This window comes from Pieris napi, chromosome 10, assembly GCF_905475465.1.
Source record: "Pieris napi chromosome 10, ilPieNapi1.2, whole genome shotgun sequence".
Lineage (NCBI taxonomy): Eukaryota > Metazoa > Arthropoda > Insecta > Lepidoptera > Pieridae > Pieris > Pieris napi.
Genome location: NC_062243.1, coordinates 5,559,790 through 5,585,877, shown reverse-complemented (window position 1 = coordinate 5,585,877; position 26,088 = coordinate 5,559,790). Strand labels below are relative to the sequence as shown.

The 26,088-nt window shown below is 34.1% G+C and overlaps 2 protein-coding genes across 5 annotated transcripts in view; one reads left to right on the top strand and one right to left on the bottom strand.

Annotated features, from left to right (window-relative positions):
- The first annotated feature begins 1,113 nt into the window (after positions 1-1,113).
- LOC125052833 lies at positions 1,114-7,190 on the top strand. Its single transcript, XM_047653851.1, has 4 exons — positions 1,114-1,261; positions 4,947-5,266; positions 5,576-5,914; positions 6,321-7,190. The coding sequence occupies exons 1-4, from the start codon at positions 1,251-1,253 to the stop codon at positions 6,974-6,976; spliced, it is 1,326 nt and encodes a 441-aa protein (XP_047509807.1). The 5' UTR covers positions 1,114-1,250; the 3' UTR covers positions 6,977-7,190.
- A 1,773-nt stretch (positions 7,191-8,963) lies between these two features.
- The window catches only part of LOC125052832 (RB1-inducible coiled-coil protein 1), a 32,592-nt gene continuing 15,467 nt past the window's right edge, over positions 8,964-26,088 (bottom strand). For 2 of the 4 annotated variants that reach the window (XM_047653847.1, XM_047653848.1), the window contains exons 9-23: positions 25,786-25,958; positions 24,752-24,938; positions 23,737-24,020; positions 23,437-23,487; positions 22,891-22,996; positions 20,785-21,317; positions 19,331-19,580; positions 18,456-18,626; positions 17,193-17,311; positions 14,251-14,407; positions 13,754-13,891; positions 13,091-13,202; positions 12,464-12,544; positions 11,914-12,136; positions 8,964-10,980 (exon numbers count right to left, since the gene is read on the bottom strand). In XM_047653847.1, coding sequence (XP_047509803.1) covers positions 10,848-10,980; positions 11,914-12,136; positions 12,464-12,544; positions 13,091-13,202; positions 13,754-13,891; positions 14,251-14,407; positions 17,193-17,311; positions 18,456-18,626; positions 19,331-19,580; positions 20,785-21,317; positions 22,891-22,996; positions 23,437-23,487; positions 23,737-24,020; positions 24,752-24,938; positions 25,786-25,958 — 2,718 coding nt within the window. In that variant the 3' untranslated portion in view covers positions 8,964-10,847. The remainder of the gene's footprint in view (positions 10,981-11,913; positions 12,137-12,463; positions 12,545-13,090; positions 13,203-13,753; positions 13,892-14,250; positions 14,408-17,192; positions 17,312-18,455; positions 18,627-19,330; positions 19,581-20,784; positions 21,318-22,890; positions 22,997-23,436; positions 23,488-23,736; positions 24,021-24,751; positions 24,939-25,785; positions 25,959-26,088) is intronic. The other 2 variants (XM_047653849.1, XM_047653850.1) reach the window with 2 other exon arrangements.

Below are 26,088 nucleotides of genomic sequence, written 5' to 3'. Positions count from 1 at the left end.
TATGATTGAAACAAAGTTCTTCAATATGACTGGTAAGCAAGGGGTTGCAGCTCCATACAACCTTGTCAAATAAAAACATGGCGATTTCCTTCTCGTACGTTCTATGTACCTACGTGATTTATTTCAACTTGCATCTAATGTAAATTTAGAATCATTTATTAATCATTATGTAATCTTTATTAATTTATGTTATGTTATGTTAAAAATCGCTGGATACACAACGTGGAGACTTGAGGCTAAAGCTAACCAAATTGGAACCTAATATATATATATGTATATGCTCCAAGCAACAAGGATCTCACTGAATTAATATAGAAAAATCTTTGATAAAATTATTTGGAATTTGAATTTCAGTTTATCATTATGTTTTGAAAATTTACTTATTGTTTCGGTAACAATTTCCTAGTGATAAACATTTAAATTTCTTAAGTGAAATAGGTAGGTACCTATTAAAGTTTTTAATATATAAAGTATGGAGTTACACAGGAATTTAAGGATGGCTTAGGTGGGGCATGGCACAAAAATGATTGGGAAACAATGTTCTAGTCACGAGTGCGTTGTCATTGCGCAAGCGAGCTGCAGCTCTGGTAAGGCGCGTGCGCAGCCCTAACAGTATGCTGGCGGTAATAGCGGGAAGGATTGCCCTTACATGGGTCATTGCACTCTAAAGCTAACCTACTAATATACCTAATATTTAGGATAACATTGTAACTAACGCGATAATAATACTTATGATTGTCTGCTTGAATAAATAAATTATTATTATTACCATGAGATTAGATTTACGTTTGAAGTTCTTTAATTTAAGGAACAGGACAGAAATAATTCACATATTAATTTCAATATTAAATTACAAACCAAGAGAGCAATGGCGCACTGAAAACACAAAAATCAATACGAATACCGATAAGTATGTAACTAGGTGATGTATCTGAAATATCACATCTGGCCTTTCCTGAAAACGTAAATCAACGCTATTGGTGGACGCGTTGAAACGAAGCGTCAACCCTGATTGGTCAGGGGGCGGGGCTTATAAAATGCTTTCCTGCTATTGGCTGATCACGCTTACCCTAAGGATATTGGTGGGGACAATCATCCCTGTGTTTATTTTTGCCGTTAAAGTCAGTGAGCTATGAGGTCTCGTGCAAACCGCGTGTGGAGTTTTTATGCGGGATCACGGAATTGAACTATACGTGTTGTGTGTGTGATATTTATGCAGACATTGTGATTACGTTTTTACATTATTGGAGATGGTTATCCTGTAAGTATTCAATTGTTTTTGTAATATCTAGCTCACTATGTTTAAAGTTAAATGATAAAATTACATTTGCCTAAAACGCAATGATTACGGAATAGAGATTCCAAGTTAGAAGTTAAAGCTAGTTTTTTGGCAGTTTATATATTGATTATATGACTAAGAAACATAACATAAACGCTCGCCCTGCACTCGATTAGTAATTAACAGTTTATTTTTATAAAAGATATTGAATTTTTTTAGTTAAGGGTTCTATGATTAAGTTAAAACTTTTAATTAGGTCGGTTTAGTTCCAATTTTTTTATTCAGAACGTTTCTGGTAAATATACCTAATTCCTAATAGTTAATTATCAATCATAACGTAACAAGCTATAATCTCATAATTTACCCAATAAAAGAAAATTAGATTTTTGTTGCATTTAGGTTTCGCGTATGCTATTTTTTTTTAAATATTTAGGGTCTATTATTATTATATTCTTATGATGAGACGACGGTGTAGGTACCTATGTCATACAATAGATACACAATATACCTAAGTATTTGATTCAGAATCGCTAGAATATTCAATTCTAAATGCAGGATAAAAATTTCCTGCCTGACTCAAGCAGGTAATACCAATATAACGAATGAGGTTTTAGTGTTTTAAAATAAGAAATTTAGTTAAACCGACTCCAAAAACCACATATTTATTTCAATTGGTATCACCACCACACTGGCATTCCAATATTTATTATTCAATTACTAGGTACCTACTCTGGAAGAAATTTATTTTAGCACTAAGTCTTCATTTAATTAATCAAATCTTTCTCCTTTTCTGTTATAGTAAATATATAATAATATGTTATATGTAAATAAATTGTTATAATTATCTAATTTATCAATTCGATTATGCAAATGTAGACGAAATTTCGCTATTGTAGCTACGCATTTAAAATTGGTTTTATTTATTTTTTATTAGTCCGTTATTCCAAATTTATCAATTAAACTGTTTGTAAAGTAGTTTTTCGTCAAATAGTCCAAAAGTGAAAAGTCATGCAGGACTAGATTTGGTCTAGCGTAGCAAAATTTATTTCAAATATCATCTAAGAATACTTACTATAAAATATAAAACATATTTAACTCGTTATAGAGACCATGATAATTGTAAATCACTCAAATCTTCAAGTGTATAATAAATCTATTTAAATTATATGGAGTTTTATTTAAATGTTTATTTAAAATTCCAAATACATAAATACAACCTCAAAAATAGCTCCTTCGGAATGGATCCTTTCTTTAGCTTTATTTATTTATTAAAACTACATCACATGTAATATAATTACAGTTTACAATCTAATGTTATTATGACAATTACGGCGAATAAAAGATTTACAAACAGAAAATATTACATTACTAAAATAAAAAATTCTTTACCTTAATTCTAATTTCTTTAAAGATTACGTCTAATTTAGATTAGACACAGATAAGTAAGCTTTTTTTTAAACTAATAAGCCCAGGTTGTGTTGGCCTACGCCCGAACCCAATAATCAATCTACAATCTCAGATTGAAAACAATATGAGATCAGACCGTGACAGTCGATCGATCTCCTATCAGAGATATCCCAATGACCAAACCCTACGAAGACAATCCATTTTTGGCGACGGATAAAATGATCTAGTGGAATTGCTGTGCACCAATGGACTTTCTTTCTATGTGCGCATTTAACATTCGCTCGAACGGTGAAGGAAAACATCGTGAAACCGGCTTGCCTTAGGTAGACTCAAAAAGTCGACGGCGTGCGTCAGACACAGAAGGTTTATCACCTACTTTCCTATTTGATTGACAAATGATCCTGAAACAGACACAGAAATCTGAGGCCCAGACCTAAAAATATAAAGCGTTTTATAAATTTGAGGAATATTTAAATGATCCTAATCCTTGGGATTGATTTGCTCCAGTTCAAACAATTTGTATGACAATACTTGGCGATTAAAAAGAGTGGCGGAAAGTTTCTTGCCAGTTCTTCTTACCCGCTCTACGCCCTTGACTTGCGAACTGGTAGTAAATGTAAATTTACAATTAATTTAACATGACAATTCAAAAGTGTACTTGGTTACCCACTTGAATAAAGATATTTTGAGTTTGAGTTTGAGTTTAAAAACATGTTGTGGCGCCACTGATTTTTTTTATTTAATCAGCCAGGTTGAAGAATAATAAGAATTATATCTCGCATGCATATAACTTTATAAGTTACATTTACACGAAGTTTGTAACTTAAATAGATGACTAAGCAAACATAATGTTAGCTTAGGGTAACTGTAAGGTGTCGGGGCAATTGGTTTTAATTGAAACTCATTGACATTAAATAAGGGATCCCTTTTCAAAGCTCGGATATTTAGTATAAAGAAATTTTAACTAACTTTTTCTTTCACTTAGATTGATATCTTACTAACAGGTAGTTTTATACTGATGGTACATTTATATCTAAACTGCAAGTCTTGTTGCTAACAAAATTAGTAAAGGGCTGTCGGAATAATTATAAATATTCTCCACGGATAACTCAGTACATACAAAAAAATACCACACTCCCTATAAAGAAAACTTATCTATTACCAGAACAGATTTATATTACCATACCCTGTTTAGATATTTTCTATGCATAAACGATGTTTTAAAGACTATCTGTGAGGATCTTCAGGGGAAAAATGCAATTAAAACCCTTTGATATGTACGAAATTTAACAAAGTACAAATCTGAAACTTGTTTAAATAAAATAGGTACGCTTCTGTGCTGTGATATATGAAATACTAAGACGCACACTTAAATATGACCCACGAGCTTTTCACCATACATATCTAACTTTCTCGTTAATCGTAGGGAACAAAATTAATTAATTTTTTTACAATGATATACATATATCTGTACTAAAATATAAAATTATATAACTCGTGCGGCGTGGTAAGCGGTCACAATTGCTGGCAATGCCACGGGCGCGTACGAACTTACTCAGAGAAGCACCATTTACGCGTGCCTTGCGTCCCCTAAATATTAGATATTGCTTGTGAGACGGATGTATTTAGTTGCACACTGGCTGAATTCACAAGAATTGCATTATTTATAATTAGTTATAAAAAGGTTTAGGTTTTTAGTTTTTACTTGTTATATTTATATTATGTTTTTAGTTTAGTTTTCTATTAGGTAAGTTACAGTAAAAAGAGGACATAAGGAAAATAAATAAACTGTTAAACAGGTTCAAACGCGTATACCCATTAAGCAGCGCACTCCCCAAAGCTCCAACTTTTCAATTGGCTTAACGAGACGTTGTAAAGGGGAGCTTTCTCAACGAATAACGATAAAGCAGACTAAAATTTCAATATACGTTACAACTTATAAACGAGAGGTTACCGTTGTATTCAGAAATATATATTTTTAGCTCACATTTCTCTTGTATTCTTAACAACGTAGGTATTTAATCATTTAACTACTAAATAGATTCCTTTATAGGTGTCGAAAGCGACACTTAATCTGTATTTAGTACCTATGTCTTTTGATTAAACATTTGCGTATATTTACGCGATAAATCTACTGCGCGCCTGCAGCTCCTAGCATAACAACGATTTGCCTTTAAATACTTTCGTTCCACATTTAATACGGTTCCAATTAATAGAGGTCTCTTTAGTGCATATGTACAATGTATAAATTCTATTTCAGAACCAGGAGCGACATGTCAGACGGACACGCTACACCCGAATGGGACATTAATGACGCCGTCGTGCCCAGAGTGACACATTTTGACACATTTGGCGAATGGTGTGATGGCCACGTGCGACGTGTTTATCCCCCTGGCTGTGAGGAGGCACGGCGGCATGCTTCTGGCTGGGCAATGAGGAATACAAATAACCACAACGTTCACATCCTGAAGAAGAGCTGTCTCGGAGTTCTCGTCTGTTCTACGAGGTGTAGATTGCCAGACGGTTCCCGAGTACATTTACGACCAGCAATTTGTGATAAAGCAAGGAAAAAACAGCAAGGTAATTGCAATAGTATATTTTAAATAAGCTCTAGACAAGGATCTACCTAATGCCAATCAGCAGTTGAGTTTATATGAACATAGTCCCGTGACAAGCGTGAGATAGCCGATGTTTAATAGATTCCTATTCAATGAATTAAAGTATTTCTTATTTGTACGTGAACGTAAAAATAGCTTTTTAGGTACTCAACACTGCATGACTTCAATCTATAGTTTTATTCCTTAGATTTGCTATCTGTACCTACTGGTAGGTACACACCCATTATAACGTTCCTGTACTATTCCTACTAATGTTAAAATGTTTAATTAGGTAAACCATGTCCAAATCGGCTCTGCAATGGCGGACGACTAGAAGTACAGCCCTGCAGAGGTCACTGTGGCTACCCTGTGACCCATTTCTGGAGACATACAGAGCACGCAATATTCTTTCAAGCAAAAGGCTCCCACGACCATCCTCGACCTGAAGCTAAAGGCGCCAGTGAAGTGAGGAGGACCCTGGGTGCTGGAAGACGAGTGCGTGGCTTAGCTCTTCTACTAGCAAGAGAAGCAGCCATCGCTGATAAGATCCTTAACGTTAAACCTGACAAGCAAATGACACAAAAGACCAACCACCTTCAGCCGCCACCACTGATTCCAGACAGTCAAAGAGGTAGATAAATCCTTTATATTGAAGTATTGTAGATATTTTCAGGTCTTGTTCTTGGATAAACATTTCCATATATGTGGGCTGGTATGATTTGCTATTTTACAAGAGTACTGAGAGTTTTTTACGCTGTCTTCTTTGTCGGTGAGTAGGAATGCCTACAAATTCAAATTTAATGACGTGGAATAAGTGATACATGTATCTTATGTTCCATAATAAACATATTTTATTTATCTGGCGTAATTTTGACATAAATAGAACTATTAAAGTTTCAGAATTCGTTAAACAGAGCCACTGTTGAATTAAAACAAAATGTTGTTCATATTAAATAACCCTTTTATTCATTTCCATGTTCTACTCAATAAAGATGCATTAAGTTTTTGACATCACTAATATATTGTTACTTTTACAGGCTTAACCTGCACATGTGGACCATTTGAATGCAACTGCCGGTGGCGTCCCGAAATCTCAAATGAAACATTTACGACATCAACATGGACGCAATCCGAACAACCTTACACCTACGTAGCGCCTCCAGTTTCAGCCCCACATCAACAACCATATGACCCCAATACTCTACCAGCTGACGACATCTTCCACCCCGAGGAAATTTTCCAACTAGATCAACCAATACGACTTGATTTCCCAATGGAAGAGAACACCCTCGAATCTCCACCGACGTTCGCCGATTTAAACAGTGAAAATTCAAGGCCCGAAGATTCATATTGGTTTGAGTGGCAACGAGCGGCCGGATCCGAGTCGAGCGAAACCTCATCACCGGAGCTTTTTGGAACCGGATACCAACTGGAGTACTGTGACCAACAGGCGTACCCTCAGCAATATTACCCAGAGGAAGCGCAGTACTATCCAATTGACACGAGAGAATCTCCGGTGGAAATGGAAGACCAACGTTTTTACAGATATAGCCAGGATTGTTCCCAAGCCAATGCAGAGATGCACGCGTGGAACTATACTGATTGCGCATTCAACACGCTTAATGCGCAGGAGTGCAAACAGTATTATGACGCCCAACACTCCCAAGCCAGCACATTTGGCGGCCTATTATAATTTCCTTATTCTTGATGTTATTAGATAAATGTGTATATAGCCTGTTATCGTGTAAATATGAGTTTTGTTCTCGATTTTTGTGTTTCGCGTTAGTCACGTCTTATCTGGACCTATTGTAAGTGTTAATGAATGATGAGTTCATTTGAAGAAAAATGCATTTTTATAAAATGTCTATTTATTGTATATAAAAATTACATTAAAATTATCAATTTTACATTTCTTTTATTCACTAAAGATAAAATTGGTCACTACAAACTAGTCCATAAGCGATTACACGATAAAATTTATTATGCATTCGTAATCGCAAAATATATGTACCTTACAATGACTATAAACATTATCAATTTAACAATACACAAAGATTTATTAAAATTTCCACACAAATCATTTTAATACTTTGCATTCTCACTTTTATACACAATAAAATATGATTCCCGGGAAATATTGATAAACTTTTGTGTTATTTCAACAAACAAGACCGCTTTATTTACAATAACAATACCAGAAGAACATCTCGACACGAATTCTAACATAGAAGCGAACGAGGGGAAACCATACAAAAGAGACATACATATCGTGTAAGATTGAGTATTGTTTAATAAACGTATATTAAATAGAATTCGTGTCATCCCATCACATAACATCATAGACTTAACCGAGCCAATAATCGCGAACTATAGCAAATCGTGTATTAGTAAAACCTTAGAGCTACTAATAGACAAATCGACGAGTTCAGGCCAGTTCTCTTTGACACACGTATACGTATCGTACGTTACAATAAAGATACAACCGAAACAGAACTGGCTATTGCCAAATCATTACCAACCGATTCACTTACATTATTATCGCAATAGGGCCAAAATCGATCAACGTCAATATCAATGGCATAATCGCAAATGTACCATTGCGATGACTTATAATATATAACGACCCGAATTAACACATTCGCAATAGGCCCAGTAACACTAAAGAGCTGTCCATGTACTATTTTAAAATCGGAGCGAGAGCACAGCACGTCCTATCACAGCATCGGCGAAGCTGAACGATGCCTCTAACTCTAAAAACCCGAATACGCGATTAGAGACATCCCCAACTCAAACGGGCCGATAATATAAGGCCACAAACAAACAACACGAAGCGATGCCCTCTCCCAACACTTTGCGCATTAATCTAAAATTTACATAAGAAAAATTACGGACGCAAGAAATCTGTGCTTCGATATGGTCTAAGATCCCGATATACAACGACCTTCACCGAGATGCTTATTTAATTAAAAGTATTTTATATTTAATTTAATATGTCAATAAATATAATCCATATGGGTTGCCTAGCAAATTTCAGTCCAGAGTATGTTTATTAATATTTAAAAAAAAAAATTTTTTTAAACATTTCACCGGTATGATTATTAGATAAATTCTATACCAATCGAAAGTATGAAGCCCATAGAATATGCAAATGTTAGGTTGTTTTTAATCAATTAATTATTTATGTGTATATTTTTTCTGTGACACTAAAGTATATATATGTCACCGTAAAATTGTAAACACCGTTAGATTGTAATCTATCTCGCGAGATTATAAACTGTCGAATGATTGTGAACCTCAACGAATTGCTTACAATTTAACGTATTATTATTCGGTAGTTATATGAAATTGTTGGAAAGTAAAATTAATCTGTAATTGACCAAAGAAGTTTGAATGATAACTAAGTTAGTGTAGTACAATCTACCGACTAATAATACGTTAAATTGTAAGCAGTAAGCTGAGGTTCACAATCTTTCGACAGTTTATAATCTCGCGAGATAGATTACAATCTAACGGTGTTTACAATTTTACGTTAACATATACATCTTTAGTAAAAAAGAAGGTTATAGTGATACATATATAATACTACCCTGATTAAAAATATTGATTGAAAAAAATTTACTACATGCAAATTATAAAAAAATATTTTTTTAAAAATATTCATTAATCATACTCTGGACTGAAATTTGCTAGGCAACCCATATGGATTATATTTATTGATATATTAAATTAAATATAAAATACGTTTCATTAAATAAGCATCTCGGTGAAGGTCGTTGTATATCGGGATCTTATACTAATAGCTAGTTCATACATGCTTAATATCACAAAATAATGGAAGCTTAGTCGCTGTGACGACCAAAATAGCATGTACCCACCAGCCTAGATCTGTGAAATCGTTACATTAAATTAAACTACGTCTAGAATAGAACTAGTTTCAAAGAGTTCAAGTTGAAGCGAGATCACGTAAGCGTTTTATTAAGATCCGACGAAGACTTAGACGTACGTATACGTCATTTTACGTCTCTGCTGCGCGCCGTTACGTACACGAGCTGAGACTTAACAGCTTTTAGTATTTAAAATTTTAGACGTATACGTAATTTCTACGCTAAGTCTTCGTGGATAATGAACCTAACGCTTAAAGAGTGTAGACTGGACACGAGGTCCTTAAACTATGACTTAGGTTTCAGTAGACTTAAAGTAGGACAAATCTTAAAAGTGAAGATACCTAGATTTCTATAAAGATACACAGCTACGTTTACCTAAATAAAATCAAACAAAAAATAATTCATTTTGTGCCGTTTTAATGTGAAAATAATGATAAAGATATTTTTTTTTTTACCACAAATATATAATTAAAAAAACATCAACTAAAATAATTTGTACTATTCAAAAAGATCACGAAAACAATTCGAATCTACGATTTTAAGATAAATAGAAATTAAATGTATATAATATTTTAAAGATTCAAATCAACTAAGTACATGCTCATAACGAGCAAAAATTGTGAATTTTAATAATTCAGAAATGATATTTTTGTTTCAATGGAAGACGAATTAGGTGGAATATTGCCAATTTTATGTTTTTTTTTTGTATACACATACCCGTAGTATGCCAAGTGTTAATTTTGACGGTAAAATAATATTTAAAAAATATATATGCAGATCGAAATCCTGAAGAATCTCAAATCGGCTATTTCTAACACATTTGAATCACGTTGTAGTTATTACGAGCAATACGTTAACATCAAATTAACAATAAATTTTTGTATGGAAAATCGCCGCCAGTCAAAAATTCACAAAAAAATTATTTATTATTTCTATTAAACCTAAATTGATATAATTAAAAATATCGTAATGTTCGTGCTACGCAAATGTATAACTTCTATAACAATATAAAAATGATCAATATATTATCCTTCTGTTGTTAGACCACGGAATAGATTAAAAAGAGTGGCGGAAAGTTTCTTGCCAGTTCTTCTTACCCGCTCTACGCCCTTGACTTGCGAACTGGTAGTAAATGTAAATTTACGATTAATTTAACTTGACGATTCAAAAGTGTACTTGGTTACCCACTTGAATAAAGATATTTTGAGTTTGAGTTTGAAATAACATAGTTTTAGTTCCAGATCCAATTCCAACCTTCATCTATTCGTATATACCAACTCCTTTTAAATAATGCGTTGATTTGTCTCGTTTGTACGTAACAATTCAGTCAATTATAATTCCTATTTCTGAATACATAAAGACCAAATTATACCAACAAAACAGTAAATAGTCCTCGCAGCTGTCCTGCTGCTTGAACTCTTTACTAAATTCTAAAGTTTGACAGTGTTTAAGACCATTTATTCGCATTTGGGCAGAAATTTGACTTTTAGCCAGATTCGAAATCGATACCGCATTCGCACGAACGTATACGTCAATGCAACGTATACCAAACTGCGTCCACAAAAGTTATTGGTAAAAGGTATACGCACAAACTCATACTCAGTATACATGCAAAACGTATACGTACAAACATATACGTTAGTTAGTGTGCGAATGCCGTAAGGGTAGCGTGGTTGGACGTCAGGGGGTCGCTTCTTCGGCCAGTTCTGATTCTGGTGGCACGGAACCACGCGCCACTACGGCCACTGAGCTCACGGTCAATTCCAATGGCTCCGGACCGGCACATCTTCCTACACTGCATTCCATATCCGTTCTGAAATATTAATATACAACATAAAGATTTGGAGAGATGCAAATATTGGTATAGGGAAGTCACGTTTAACATTAAGTTTCGACCCTGAAATGTACCCTAACTGTATTTTTAACTTATAGAAGTACTATCTTTAGAATTTTTACAAGCATACATAGCAATTCAATGTTTACACATTCATAGTTTAAGACTTTATGTATATATTTGTTTAATTTAATCATCCTCTGATCCAAGCAGATATCAAACGCGAAGGTCGATTGGTCCAGCTTGACCATGCATATCACAACGGACTTAGATTAAAGCTTAATTATAATTCTATATACAGAAAGTTTACGAGAATAGTGTGCTGTTAAATAATTAAGTTTTAGATTTATTTTATTATACCCGAATTTAATTAATATTAATTTTAGAAAGACCAAAAATAACATCAATCAGAGCACAGTTTTAAAAAGTAATGATAACTATAAAGAATTTTATATATTTCGTATAAAAAAAAGATGCGTGCGTACAAAGTACACATGTCAGAAGTGAAAGTTCTTTGGCAAACTATTTTTTAAGTCTTGTTCATATTTATACAAATCTAAACATTAGATTTCCGAGACTTAGAGGGAGGTAAAAAGAATGATATGTTAGGAATTTTATTGTCATTATTCTTCGATAATAAAAACACGTGGCATTATAATTCACAATTCGTCATTTGAGATTTCAATACATTATTTTGCATAAAATATAAAATACAAATATTTCATAAATTCTCTTTAAGAAATTATAATTTAGAAAATAGAATTTCTATAAAGCCATTCACCCTTCTCACTCTCTCTCTCAATCGGTTTTCTTCGACAAAAACGCTGCACATCTTCGTGACGTTTTTGTAAAAATTCACCTTCATGCGCCTAAAGAAGTTTCAATTGAATAAAATTGAGTTTTTATACTTACAATACACTAGCGGTAGAAGCTTGCATCTTAGTAGACTGCCATTGTTCGCTGGACTCTATAGAATCGAGCTGATCTAAGTCCGATTGTGGCGGCACCAACGCAGCATCACTACAAGACACGGGTGACTCCAGGTTAATGAGTGTAGCAGTCGCTACCTCCACTTTACTAGCCTCGTCGGTCGCTGAACTGGTCGATTGGCTTGTGTCCACTGACTTCTGCGAATCTGTCAGAAAATTTGTAAATTTCCTTTTCTATAACAACATACCTATGTTATATGAAATCTGTTCCAGTATATTATTTATATTTTGGTAAGGTCTTAAATTATCGTTAACACATTGAATACTGCTTTAAATATTTTGAAACCACATGTATAATTTTTTAAATATAAATTTTGTTGATGTTAAGAAATGGCAAACGAATACAATAAAGACAGTATGAAATGAAACTCTATATAAAACACCAAATACAAACTACTCTCACTGGGATATAATAAAAAATACACTAAAGTTGAAATAATATGACTGCAAATTAAAATTTGAGTAAAAGCAACGACCTGGTGCATGCATGAAGGTGAGCCACTTCTTGAGCGGCCTTGCGTCGAGTGCAGACAGGACGCTGTCTTTCAGTGCATCTGGAACGCAACGCGTGCATTCATGCATTTATATGTAAACGCAACACTGCAACGTATAAGTACGTACCGTATACGTAGAAGTATACAGCGTATACGTGCAAGTACGTGATTTATACGTGTATTTAATAAGTTAATACTTTTCCAAAGTTATATTACAGTTGATGTACAGCAGTTAAATAGGTTTAAGGTGAACACAAAGAATATTAATTACAAAACTCTAAAATTGTATGGTATGAATTGAAACGGCAAATTATAAAAAGGCCACACAAGCTAGTATATTTAACAAAATATCTATATTAGTTTTAACTAACCAAAAAGTCAAGCAATAGTTACTACTATCCTTTTAAATTATGAAGTCTGATTACAAACTTTTTTACAGAATTAAATTTTAAATAGGACTTATTCCAAAGCTAGTCCGGGCTCCGAAAACATTTGTAAAGCATAAAATTCAATGACACTACAGGGGCTTATAAAGCGAAAAGGAATCACTACAACGTTAAACAAAAATCTTTAGAGTACTAAAATTCTAAAGCGTAATTAGCTAACCTTGCTTGTGTCTATGATCGCAGCATTGTGGGTGTGGCGGATGAGGTTTAACCGGCTTCACTCGGACTCGGTAAAAGCGAGATCCACGGGGCATTTGGTAACGGTTACCACTCTAAACAAGAAAATATTTATTTAATTCAATTCTAAACATTTTTTATTAATATTAAATATATTCTTAAGAATCTTGACATAACGCATGTGCCTTAGTTGCCTATTCGACTCGACTGTTACGAATTTTCGTTAAACATTCTCCCGAATGGTCAGGTCAAAGTAGGAAATAGGGAATAGAATATAATAACAACTGTGGCACATGCGCACGGGCATTCTTCATTTCACTTTGAAGTGATACAGTGTATGTAAAATCAGTAAGTGAAGTGAATTAGTAAATCAAGTAAATAACAGAGATTTTAATTTACTATATTGTTCTAGTCTTTATTAGTAATATAAATAATAAATATACAACAGCATTGCCAGAATGTGAAAAGGCATTTGAGTACTTTTAAAGAACAAGAACTGGCTACACAAACCCAGGACTTCCATAGCTGGGAAAAATTTTTTTTAGATTTTGTGTGATAATTATGAAATATAATACCAGCATAGACAATTTACTTATTACAAAAATATCAGCGAAGTAGTCTTCCAGAATATTTTTTTTTTAAATACCTTTTTTGCATAACAATACTCCTTGGACTCAACATTGGCCACAGCATAGAGTCGTCTCTCACTCTCATTCTTCACGTGTATACTGAGGTCCAGAGCCGGCAAGCAATCACTGTGCACGAAGTACATTATCGATGCTTCCTGGAATAATAAAACAGTATAAAAACATCTAAAACACGTGTACAAAGTATTGGTATGGTATATTATGTTATGGTGTGTGTGTGTGTGTATGGGATGTGTGTGTGGGTGTGGTATGTGTGTGTGTGGTGTGTGTGTGTGTGGTGTGTGTGTGTGTGTGGTGTGTGTGTCTGTGGTATGTGTGAGCGTGTGGTATGTGTTTATGTGTGTGTGTGGTATGTGTGTATGTTTGTGTGTGATGTGTGGTGTGGTAGGGTATGGTATATTAATATTCGTAAAATACTGACGAAATGCAGTGTGAATTAGCATTGCATTACGAAACTGTGACTTATTAAGAAAATGTGTTATTTTTAGAGAAATACCTGTAGTACGGTATAATTAAGATGTGCAGGATCCCACAGCAATAGCACTGTATGTCCGGGCAGACACGAAGACAGACTTAGGGCACCCGCAGATAGTCCCAAAGGAGTGTGGCATTTGGTGCGACTCCTCTTCCCTTCTTCCTTCTTCGGTGACGACCTGAAAGAGAAACCTCATTGAAAAGTTATTACTCATCGTCTTTCAAACAGAAACATAATATTATTAAATATATTTTCGCATTAAAACAGTGACGTACAAAAATTAACTACTAATTATGTTAATTATTAATCCACGTCCTTGTACGTATACCCACATTTGGCAGACTCCATTGTGTCACTGTCAGCCACTGCTGTGATCTTATCCACCCATTTTAAAGCCGCCTCCAGCTTCCTCCTCGGCTTTCTTTTAAAGAACAGTCATTCCGCTCTAGGACCCAAAATCCCTCCCATCCATTCACTAGCCATTCCATTCAATTTTGAACGAGATCCATTTAGACTGCTTCTACTTCCTGAAGTGATATGTTGAGCATTTTCTGTATTTTACTACATTTCTACCTTCGTGATAACCACGAATTATTATTTCTACTTTATTAAGTAAAGTAATACATATTAATGCTTCTAATTTTAACTTTACTGCCAGTTCTCAAATCAAGGGCGTAGAACGGGAGAGAAGAACTGGCAATAAACTCTCCGCCACTCTTTTTAATCGCCATTTTCTTTACACAACGTTTGTAAGGAGTTGCAGCCATTACACCATGTTCCACATGACATATCAAGTAATTAATAATAATAACATAAATTAAAAAAAAAACAAAGACTTGTCCTCTATCAGCAGGAGGCATGGTGAAATAGGAGCACGCACTCGTCGTGGGAACAACACGCAAACACATAGTCGAAATAATCAGCATCACCGCATACAAGAATTCAAGTACGACCAGTCACAAGCAGCACCCGTTTACGAGCATGACGCATGGCCAGCCATCGGTCCCCTCGCCATATTTTAGTGAGAGAGACAACCCGACGCATGGACGCCGCCACAACGTACGTAGTATTACGTAGTAACTAATTCATAATGTTATTCTAACGTTTTGTAATCACACTTTGGCCTCTACACAACAAAATCAGTATCAATTTAATAATCACGAATATGCGAGCATTTAGTTACTAACAACATCTTCGATGGCATACGCCAGTCACGATTTAATATTCATAATGATTTACATAAGACCTTTGCACCGTGATATATGTTAATTGCTATCACATTTATTACATAGACTTACACGCGTCCACAATTGTTTATAAAAACGATTTACATCGCACCAATATCTTGATTGATAAGGAAAAAAGGAATTAGTTGATTGTGGCGGGATATAAAGAGAACGGATAGTTCAGCAACTTCAAGTACGAAATAAAAATGAATGTTTTGCAGCCTGTCACACCAGGTGTAATGTAAAAAAGTACATATATCTCTTCTGCTTTAGGAAAGATACTTAGGTTTAAGTATAGTAAGGTATAGATATAAGGAAACTATGTTTAACAGTCAGGCGTAAACGTGGCAGTTCAAATCTACGCGAAAATTGAGTTATATTATTAAAATTAATTAAAAGTCTATTTTATCATTATTAAATACTTATTTGATTTGACTTGGATTTGAATTTCATAGATATTGCTCCAAGCCGCCACATAATGCCGAACCGTACATTGTTACACAAAATTCACTGAATTAAAACGACATTTATGTCACTCATCAGTCACACTAACCACTGAACTAAGTTATGCTGATAAAGTATGTTAGGCGGGGTGCGTTAGATAAAACAAAAAAAATAAAAATTGTTATTTATTGTAAAAAACCGATTTACATAATAAAATTGGTAAAAAAACCTTATAAATTCAATTGTTTATACATAATTAACACGATAATCACATACTAAAATGATGCATCAGTCAGGTATTAACACAAACTTATATTAAACATATCCCAGCACTTGCAAGGTAATTAAAAATAGCTATATTGAAGTTATACTTCTTTTGGCGCGTTAGGGAAAAATGATGATAGTAAATTATTACGATGTGCGCGCGCACACCGTAACAAAATACCAACAACCTGTAGTTAGCTATAGTCAACATTTTAGTTTTTTCCATTGTAAGTGTCGTTTTTTCTACAAACGTAGGATAAAATTTTTGAAAAGATTTTTATCTTGTTACGCCAAAGAAGTATAACTTCTAACGCGTGTACATAAGTACACACACTTTTTTATATAATTCTAAGCTTATGGGCATATAATTTGGGCAGCTTATAAATTTATACTCAAGAGTACTTTAATATTTTGTCATCGACATCCACAAATAGGATCGTTTTCTTCTACATTATAATATATGAACATACTTGAATGTATGAAAATTTTGAATAATCCAATATTAATCGTTTCGTTATAGCAAGACACAATAATTGACCATTTCCAAATTGACATTTTAAAATTGTTAATAAACATTATTAGAATTCAATATGGTATTTTTAAATAGAAAATTCAATAACAAAACGGCTTAAAATCAGTTTTTATTGCGGGTTTCATATAAAACATACCATTCGTAATTGCTACGAGTGTTATTCTATACTCTATAGTAATCATCTACGATTTAGATGAGTTTTAATATTAAAATATTGTGATGAATGCGAAAATAAATGCAAAATTTGTACTTAAATCGAGACTTAATTAATACAGTAATTGACAAGTAAGTATTTTGTAATAATTAATTTTGTGATATACATTTCTATTAGATTGAAACGTTTAGAACGGAGAACACGGAGAGCGTCGGAACAGTTTCATATATATATATTAAACGCGTTTTAATCCAGTATAACTATATTTTTATCCGTATCTCTAAATTAATGGTTAGTACATAACTAAACTAAAATACAATTTGTGCTTAGCAAATCTTCTCACCTGCCTTCGCTGTCATCTTCTCTACTCTTCTCGCTGTCGTCTGTTCTCTTCTCTAGCTCTTTCTTGAGATCCGCTACTTGTTGCTGTAGCAACGCCTTCTCATTTTCGAGAGTTGCAAACTGAGAAAAAAATTTTATTGAGCCAAATCAAACTTGGACGTAAACTTAAGTGTATTAAAAAAAATCACTAAATTAACATTGTCGTCCCTTATTCATTCCCAAGGTCCAAAATCTGCAGAAAATTCCAAATTCAGTCTGTAAAAACCAACCTAAGAGTTTAAGCACCTCCTCGGAATGGTTCTGTCATCTGTGTGGGATGGTGTACTCACCAAACCATTACTAAGTACCGTATATTATATTGCGTAATCCGTTTTGACTATATTTTTAAATAAAAATTTATTGATATCTTAAAAGATAAGGATTATCAATAAATTAAATAATAAGTGTATTCTTAGATGTAATGCGAGCCTTCTGGCAATGTGACTGTCCATGGGCGGAGGTATCACTTAACATGAGCCTCTTGCCTATTTGCCTCCGTTAATATCTTACTTAAAAAAAGTTTGTTTGTGATATATTACGAATTAGCTGATCCAGATAAGGTGTTGCCATATCTTAATATATATAAATTACGCGTCACGTTGTTTGTCCGCTATGGACTCCTAAACTACTTAACCGATTTCAATCAAATTTGCCCATCGTGTGCAGTTTGATCTAACTTAAAAGATAGGATAGTTTACATCTTAATTTATACCCGCAATATTATTTTATTGCAAAATATTTGTTTATTATTTGACACAATTCTAACAGATGGCGCTGTGTTGAAAGTGCCAACGTTCAAATAAGCTACAATTTAATGGCATTACCACCAAAAAAGCATGAAGGTCATAACTGGTGTTCGCCTTCCGCTTCCCTTGAATAGTTTACTACTATGTATTATAACAAAAACCTTAGCCACAGCAACGCTTGGCCGAGTCTGCTAGTTAATTATAAAAGTGGGACATATGCTGTTGACTTTTTATAGGCATAATCAAGCTCTACAACTTTTCTCTAGACCTCAATCATACATCTCTCATTGTTAAGGCAGCCTTCGTAAGAACGTTTTCTCCGACAACTACAAACAATTTTTCGCGATAATATACAGCCTCTCACACTCACAATAAAATAGTTTTCAAAACATCGCCAGATATATCTAAAATACCAATTGCATATAGTAAAGTTCTACGAGTAGTTACAATAACGACTCATTATATATAGGTCGTATTACCTGAGTTTTAAGCAGGCTATCATAATCATTGGTCTCAGGGTCCGTTAGTTGTTGTATAGTGTCTCGATACTTTGAGCATTCCCGAGTCAGCGTCTGCTCTCTTTCCCGTAGGAGCTCCAACTGGCGATCCTTCTCTGAGAGGAGACGACGCGTCACGTCGTTTATTGTAACCTGTATATAAAGGTCAATATAGTCCGGAAAGAGAAAGAGATTTTTACGTTCACACTACCTCATTATAAATACTTCATAATAAAAATTAAGAGTATATAATTCTGTTAAAATTAAATCACGCGAATGGCTTTATAAATTAGACACAGTGTGAACATTGAAATATCCAAAAAAACACCATTTAGTAAATTTCACGTGCTACGTCGCGTAAACCCTAAATAATCACACATTTCGCATGTCGCAATAGTATCTTCAACTGAATCCTACCAAAACAATTGCTTTTATCGTAAATCAAAACCTTGAAGGCGAAACGTTTACCAAAAATAGACTAGACATTTGAAGAGTAATTTATCTTAGTGAGGATATATTTTTATGGCAAAAAGTGATTAAATATTGAGTTGAACTTTACACCAAAATCTGGTGAATTTTAAAAACGTGGTGAAATTTTCGACCTAAAACAAATGAAACTGATCTATAATGAAATACGTGCATTTTAAAAATTTACTAATTTGTAAAAAAACTGCTGGTCTATTACTGGCTATCCATCTTACAATTATTTAAGCAAGAAGACATATAGTTATTTAGACATAACTTCTGGAACAAAACTATGTAAACAAAAATCAGGACAATACTAAAAAATGGACACATGAAAAAAAAGTGTTTTTATGTTATTAATTATTATCTCAAAATAGCAATAAAACACCAACCTGCTTTTCAGCCTCATACTTCGCTTTTAGGAGAGAAATTTCCGCGTTCATCTTCTGTTCGGACTCTGTTCTACATCTCTCCTCTGCTTCTCTTACTGCTTGCTCCTTCTCAACTTCTGCATTCTCTTTCGTCTGCATTACTATCAAGTTGTGATGGCCTATCTCTATAACATCTGTTCTCTCTATCTTCTCAAGGCTCGACTCTGACGGCGAACGGTCCATGTTATTTGTAAGGGCAACAAGGCGGAACCTGAATATAAAATATAAGGTATTTTAAATGTATATTTAAATTGTATTTTAAAAAAATAATTAAATTATAGGAAAATTGATTTCAAAATGTGACGGAAGCAACTATGAATATTCATAGCTAGCTCGTTTATCAGACTGATCGATCTAGATATCGGTGAATTTTGACAAAAACGCGTTCGTCTGAAAGAAGGGACAAATGGGATGATAGGATGCATGGGGTATCTAGACACGAAATTGAAATCTAGAGTTTAATTTAGGGGGAAATCAATCTGATTCATAAAATCTTAAACGAAACGATATTTCAATAATTATTTTTTTAACATTCTTCAATGACATCTCTCTTCGAGATGCCACTGGAGCACATGCATATTTTTTGTAAACGCTTAAATAATAAAGTATATATCTATATATATATAATGAAAATGGTCTTCGTTTGAGGCTCAATCACGCCTAAACCACTGATCGTATCGACATGAAACTACCACCATTCGATGCGAAATTTTATCCTAGATGGTTTATGGCTATTTATTTATTAAATTCCAACGTTCCTTCATTTTTTAATTGCTGTTGTACTTTTATGAAAATTTATCCATACGGACTTCACCGCGGAAACATTCGGGGAGGCTTCCTAGAACCTCTAAACGTCAACATCTGTTAAAAACTCGATTTTCGAAATATTTCAATTTTCTTAGCGGGAAGTTAAAAAGAAGAATAATAAAAATATGAAAAAAAATAAAATAATGAAACATAAAATTTATTTTAATTCGTCCAGCAAAGCGGGCGCGAAACGGCTAGTATCTAATATATAAAATTCTCGTGTCACAATGTTCGTTCCCATACTCCTCCGAAAGGGCTGGACCTCTTATGAAATTTTTTATGCATATTTAGTACCTAAGTTTGAGAATCGGCTACTTTCTATCTTTCAACCGCCTTAGTGAAATTTTTTCATGATACAGCGTACAAAAATACATAAAACCCCTCATTTTCATCCCTCTACGATGAACCCCTATTTTTTATTATAGTAAATAGTTATTTTATTAAACACATATACATGGCAAAACGATGATTGCCGGTTATATTATGTATATATATGCTATGTGTTGTGCCGTACGTCTTTGAATGTTACCCTAGTACTCCGTTTAATAAGTTATAATATTATAAGGTCTAGGAAATATGTAAAAATTTATTAATTTTTTATCACTTACCTTGATCGCATTGACTCAATCTCCGCTTTGTACTCGAGATGCATCTTCTCTTGCACTTCCTTGATTTCCTTTGCCTTTATAATATCAGACTCTTCGAGTTTCCTTTCAAACGCTTTAACTTCCTCCCACGTCTGTTCGAGCATCTCCTTCGTGCTTTTATGTTCTTCTTCTAGTCTTTCTGTTTCCTGCTGATGTTTAATCGTCAGTTCTTCCTTTTCCCGTTTTAAACTCTCGATTATTCTGTCTTTTTCTGAGAGGATTGCCTTCATATCGCTTAGTTCTAATTCATGATCCACCATTAACCTTTGCTTCTCTTCTCGAAACCTTATTTCCATTCCTTCGTTACTCTTGCTCCAATTTTCAACAATTTCCGAATACTTCTCTCCCATAAACCGTTTTTGTTCTTCCATATCACATTTGAGTTTGGCCAATTCTTCTTTTATTAAAACCACGTTCACTTTACATAAAGTGCAAAGTTTTGTTAGGAAATCTTGTAGTTTTTCTATGTTAATTTTATGTGTGTCCATGTTGTCCTAAAAATATTTTTTTAATTAACCCTTTTTTAGTTCTTAGGTAACGTTTCTACCCTTAATTAAATTTATAAGAAGACCAACGGTAAGTACTAGTGTGCAAGGGATTGCCTGATAACCTCTCAATTTAAATGTTGAATAAATCGACTATATAAGATAAATGTTGGTAGAGTTGAGGGTACTTATTTCTAACTCAACAATAATGCAGTAACGATAATAATAATCGTATCTTTAAAATATAATTTTTATATTTTAATTTAAACTTATTGGGGTTTTCATAATATAAAATTTGTATACAGATGAAACTAATAATAATCTATGATATAAGCGCTATAAAATACTTATACTAAACAAATAACTAAATGGGGCCACGAAGACAGGAGCAACCAAAAAATTACTACATATCCGAACATCACTCAGATAAGATATTATGGCCTAAATTTAAAATAGTTTATAATATTTCTAACTAATATGAACACTACAGTCTAAACTATATACACAAACAAGATTGCCGTTAAATTAAAAAAAAAAACATTTTTGACAAGTTATGTATGAATCCGAAAATCTGGGTCATATATAGGAAAGTGTTTTAATGATTTTTAAGTGTTCCCATATATTAAAGAAAAGGTTTTTAGGCAAAAGAGCAGCACTAAAGTCGACGCATTTTAAACTTAGTCGTCGGACAATGTGCACGCAATACAACCCGTTATCGATACTTAGCTGATTGGTCGTTCGGAGGGAGCTTTCAAGTATTACGTAACAATGTTTTCCTTTTGTAATACGTTACGATGCGGGGCGGGGATTGAATTACGCGTTATTGTTAATATTATTTTCGACTTTCCAGTACTTAACACCACATAATGGTAACTTTTACGTATAAAGAGTCACTAGGTAGTCACGAAACGTTTTATTCTACTTGGGTACAGTACTGTACTTGGGTACAAAAAAACGTAAATCTCCAAAAATTGTGTGACGTAATACTTGAACGCTCCCTTACGAGTTAGCCCTGTTGTTTTTATATAAATATAAGATTTTCGCTATGATACTCATTACATTACTTACGCTTTGTGACGCAATACGCATAATAGAGATATTTTCTAACATGGTTTTGAAAAAAAAATATTTTCAGACAGCGAAAAATTATTCCTTAACATAATTTAGCAAATCGATCGTACCTATCCCGTTATCGATAAGCACCTCTACAATTCTTACGCACATCACTACACCTCTCCATAAGACCTATAAGTGCGAGCGAGACAGACAGATAAATATGATTATTACCCGAAGCCACAGTTCATAATGCGTCGACTATAATTAAGAAATTCTTATGGACCTGCAACGTGCACCATTCGTGCATAGCGGGCCTTTAATTTAAAAATACTATTTAATCTCCTTTGTACGTTATAAAAATTTAACGGCAACTAGAACGGCCCTGTCTATCTCATCTGAGCGTAAAATGCACCTGTCCGTGGCAGCCCCACTCCAAACTGGCCGCCAGCGACTCGTCGATATAAAAGTCAGAGTTGACAAATTCGTCACGGTCACGGTCACGATCGCGGTCACTCGTGGTCACTACCTCGGTCACGGTCGACACGGCCACGGTATCCGGGGTGCAGGTCGTTGATATGTCTATCTTCTTTGAGCCGCTCTGAAGTTTCTCGAACGTGTCCGAATCGGAACCCCTGAATTCATTAGATTTTAGGTTTTATTTTAATTATTAGATCTTAGTTAAATATTTACTTTTTTTTTATATAATAGGGAGGCAAACGAGCTTGCGGGACGACCAAAAAGGGAGTCTACGCAGCCCATAGACACCCATTTTTAGGGGGTGCGTTGCCGGCCTTTGAGGGAGGGAATCTACATTGAGTAGATTTTTAAAAATATCATGAGAGATATTTAATGCGTTTTTTATATTGTGTCTACAAATTATAAAAAATATAACAATAACCAAGTTAAATGATGAAAAATTACACCGTTTTAAAGTACGCATCTATCTCTTTTAATTACAGCGTGAACACAATTCGTTAGAAAGAGACAAAAAATGTTGGTTAAAAAAAAGCAATTGTTTTATAGGTGGGTACCTAACTAACTAAAGCTATACCTCAAATTATAAAAAACTTACTTTTCGATATCAACCTGTGTGTCAATGGTTTTTTCTTCCGATGCTGACAATCTGTAAGTAATAACACATTATTAGTATATTACAATAACATAATTATGGATACAATCTGTACAAGTACAATTAAGATAATCTTAACAAAAAGTCTATACGTTTTTTTATATATTATCATTGCATTTTGAAAGTTCAACACGTTACTTTCTTCCACAAATTAATTAATCATAGCATATCACTTTAGTAAAATTGGACCATAGAAAATAATTAAGATAGTATGTTTGTTAGTTAGGTAGCAATTTCACCAACCTCTGTTGGAAAAACTTCACAGTTGCCTGCATATCGTACTTCGGCACATCCTTGGCAAGCGCTGGGAAGGTCTGAGTCACGAATTCCACATCTTCATTGGTCAACTTCGGCAATTTTCCATCAAAGGGTGGCGGCGCCTGAGTGGCAAAGGTCGGCGGCATATCCGTGATACCAGGGAACAGGCTCTTTAAGAAGTGACCCTCGAATATGGAGCTGAACTCTTGGCGACGATTCACTTCTTCTTCGTGAATTCTTAGTAGTTTCTCAGCTAGATCTGTAGCCCACTGAAAAGAAAGTGGAAGAAAAGTAAATTATTTGATAAATAACTCGTAACATACTATATACAAAAGTTTTTAAGCTATCGCATAGATGTTATCGCGGGCTTTGAGCGCGGCGACCGAACCAAGAAATTTCGTAACGAAAATAAACCTAACACACGATGACGTAATACAGATGCGGCGAATACGCGTTATAGAGGGACAGAACGCATACTGCGTCTCACATCGGTCTGGCGTGATCGGTGACGTAGCGCAGGTGCGTTAGAGTGGGACAGAACGCATACTGCGTATTCACATCTCTCGACGCAGCGTAAGCGCGGCCGGTGCAACTGGTACGCGTTAGTGTGAGACAGACTATATAGGCGTGTTAGTCTGAATCTGGTGAAAGTTGTAGATTGAATTAATATCAAAGAAAAAAAATACTGCATAAATAAATAATTATAATTGCATAAGTTGATAAAAAAATCTATGCATTAGCTTTACCGCGGCAGTCCCCGAGTGCCACAGGGTTTTTTAATATGGATGTATATACTAAAATAAATATTTTAAATATATATAGGTATAACGAATCTATTAATAAATTATTATATATACAAAATTTCTTAAATGACTGCTAATATTCCATAGTAAGTTGTTTCGTCGTCTTTCGATAATTATCTATAGCTAATACAGTCTACAATATATAACAGAATTTTGGACTAAACCGGGTATAAATATATACCTATACTGAATTATACCTTCATATGCGCATCAGAAAAACATCTCCTCCTCGACACTTCGTGTACTGCACGAACAAAAACTTCGGGCGCTTGATGCAATTGCCAAACAATCCCGAAGTAACGGGACAAACGGCTAAGGCATTGAAAGGACAGCATCGCGTGCGCATCTTGTACGGACATCGAGTTCTCGATACGGAGAACAGCCCTGAAAAAGTCGTACGATTAACTGTAAAGTAATTGAAATTCGGCGTTTTGATAGTACAACATTAAAGAAAAATACGTTACGTTTTTTTTGGACCACAAAATTAGGACAAAGACTAACAAAAAAAGAAAAGCGGTGCCGTCCCTACAACATGCGAACACGACAAGCGAAATCAAGTAGGTACAAAGTACGTTCACGAACCGATTGTAACGTACGCAAATGGGATAATTACAAACAAAAAATGTTTTTTATGAATACTTGCCTATCAATATTAGTATTATTTCAATTCCAGGATGGACTGGCTTTATTGGGACCATTAGTAAAAAAATCTCTTAGGAACGAATAAATTTAAATGTTTGGTTTTTATCAAGGTTTCAAACTGAAATAATTAAATCTATATATATAAAAATGAAACCCGTTTTCCGTTGTCACGACATAACATGAAAACGGCTTGACTGATTTGTCTGATTCTTTTTTTATAATACATATTCCTTGAAATACGAGGATGGTTCTTACGGAGAAAAATTAAAAAAAAGTGAGTGGAAAAAGTCTAAAAACAACACTTTTCTATATTCCCATACAAAATATTCGTAATAATATTTAAAGGCAATTTGAACTTTAATACCATATCATAAAGTTCAAGTGTTAGTGGAGGGGTTCCGGGAAGGTAAATTTTTATTTTTTGACATACTGTATTTGTTGTCTTATCAACTTTCTTTTTTTTATCTTACTAGCAGAATAAGTATTAAAAAAAAATAAAGAATCGAATGTTAGGCGGTACGATGTTCGCCAGGCCAGCTAGTTGTTTAATAAAAAATTTCAGTACATATGAAATTTTGTGAGCACTCACTCTAAACGCGCTTTAAGCACTTGTGACAATTCCTCTTTGGACTTGGCTATCCTCCGTTTGATATCGACAATCTTTTCGTGTCCCACTAGGAGCTTCTCAAGTTGGCAGCAATGTGATTGCACTAATGTTTGCAGAACTGTTGGGTCGCATGCAGAGTTGAGACGATCGCGACACTGGAAGAAATTAAGTCAGTATTCATTTTTAATAACCCCTTTATTCGTAAAAACTCTTTATTTGCCTCAGATTTCTTTATGTTTCGTGATAATTTTTAAGCAAGTACGGACATGATCAACACTCAAACAC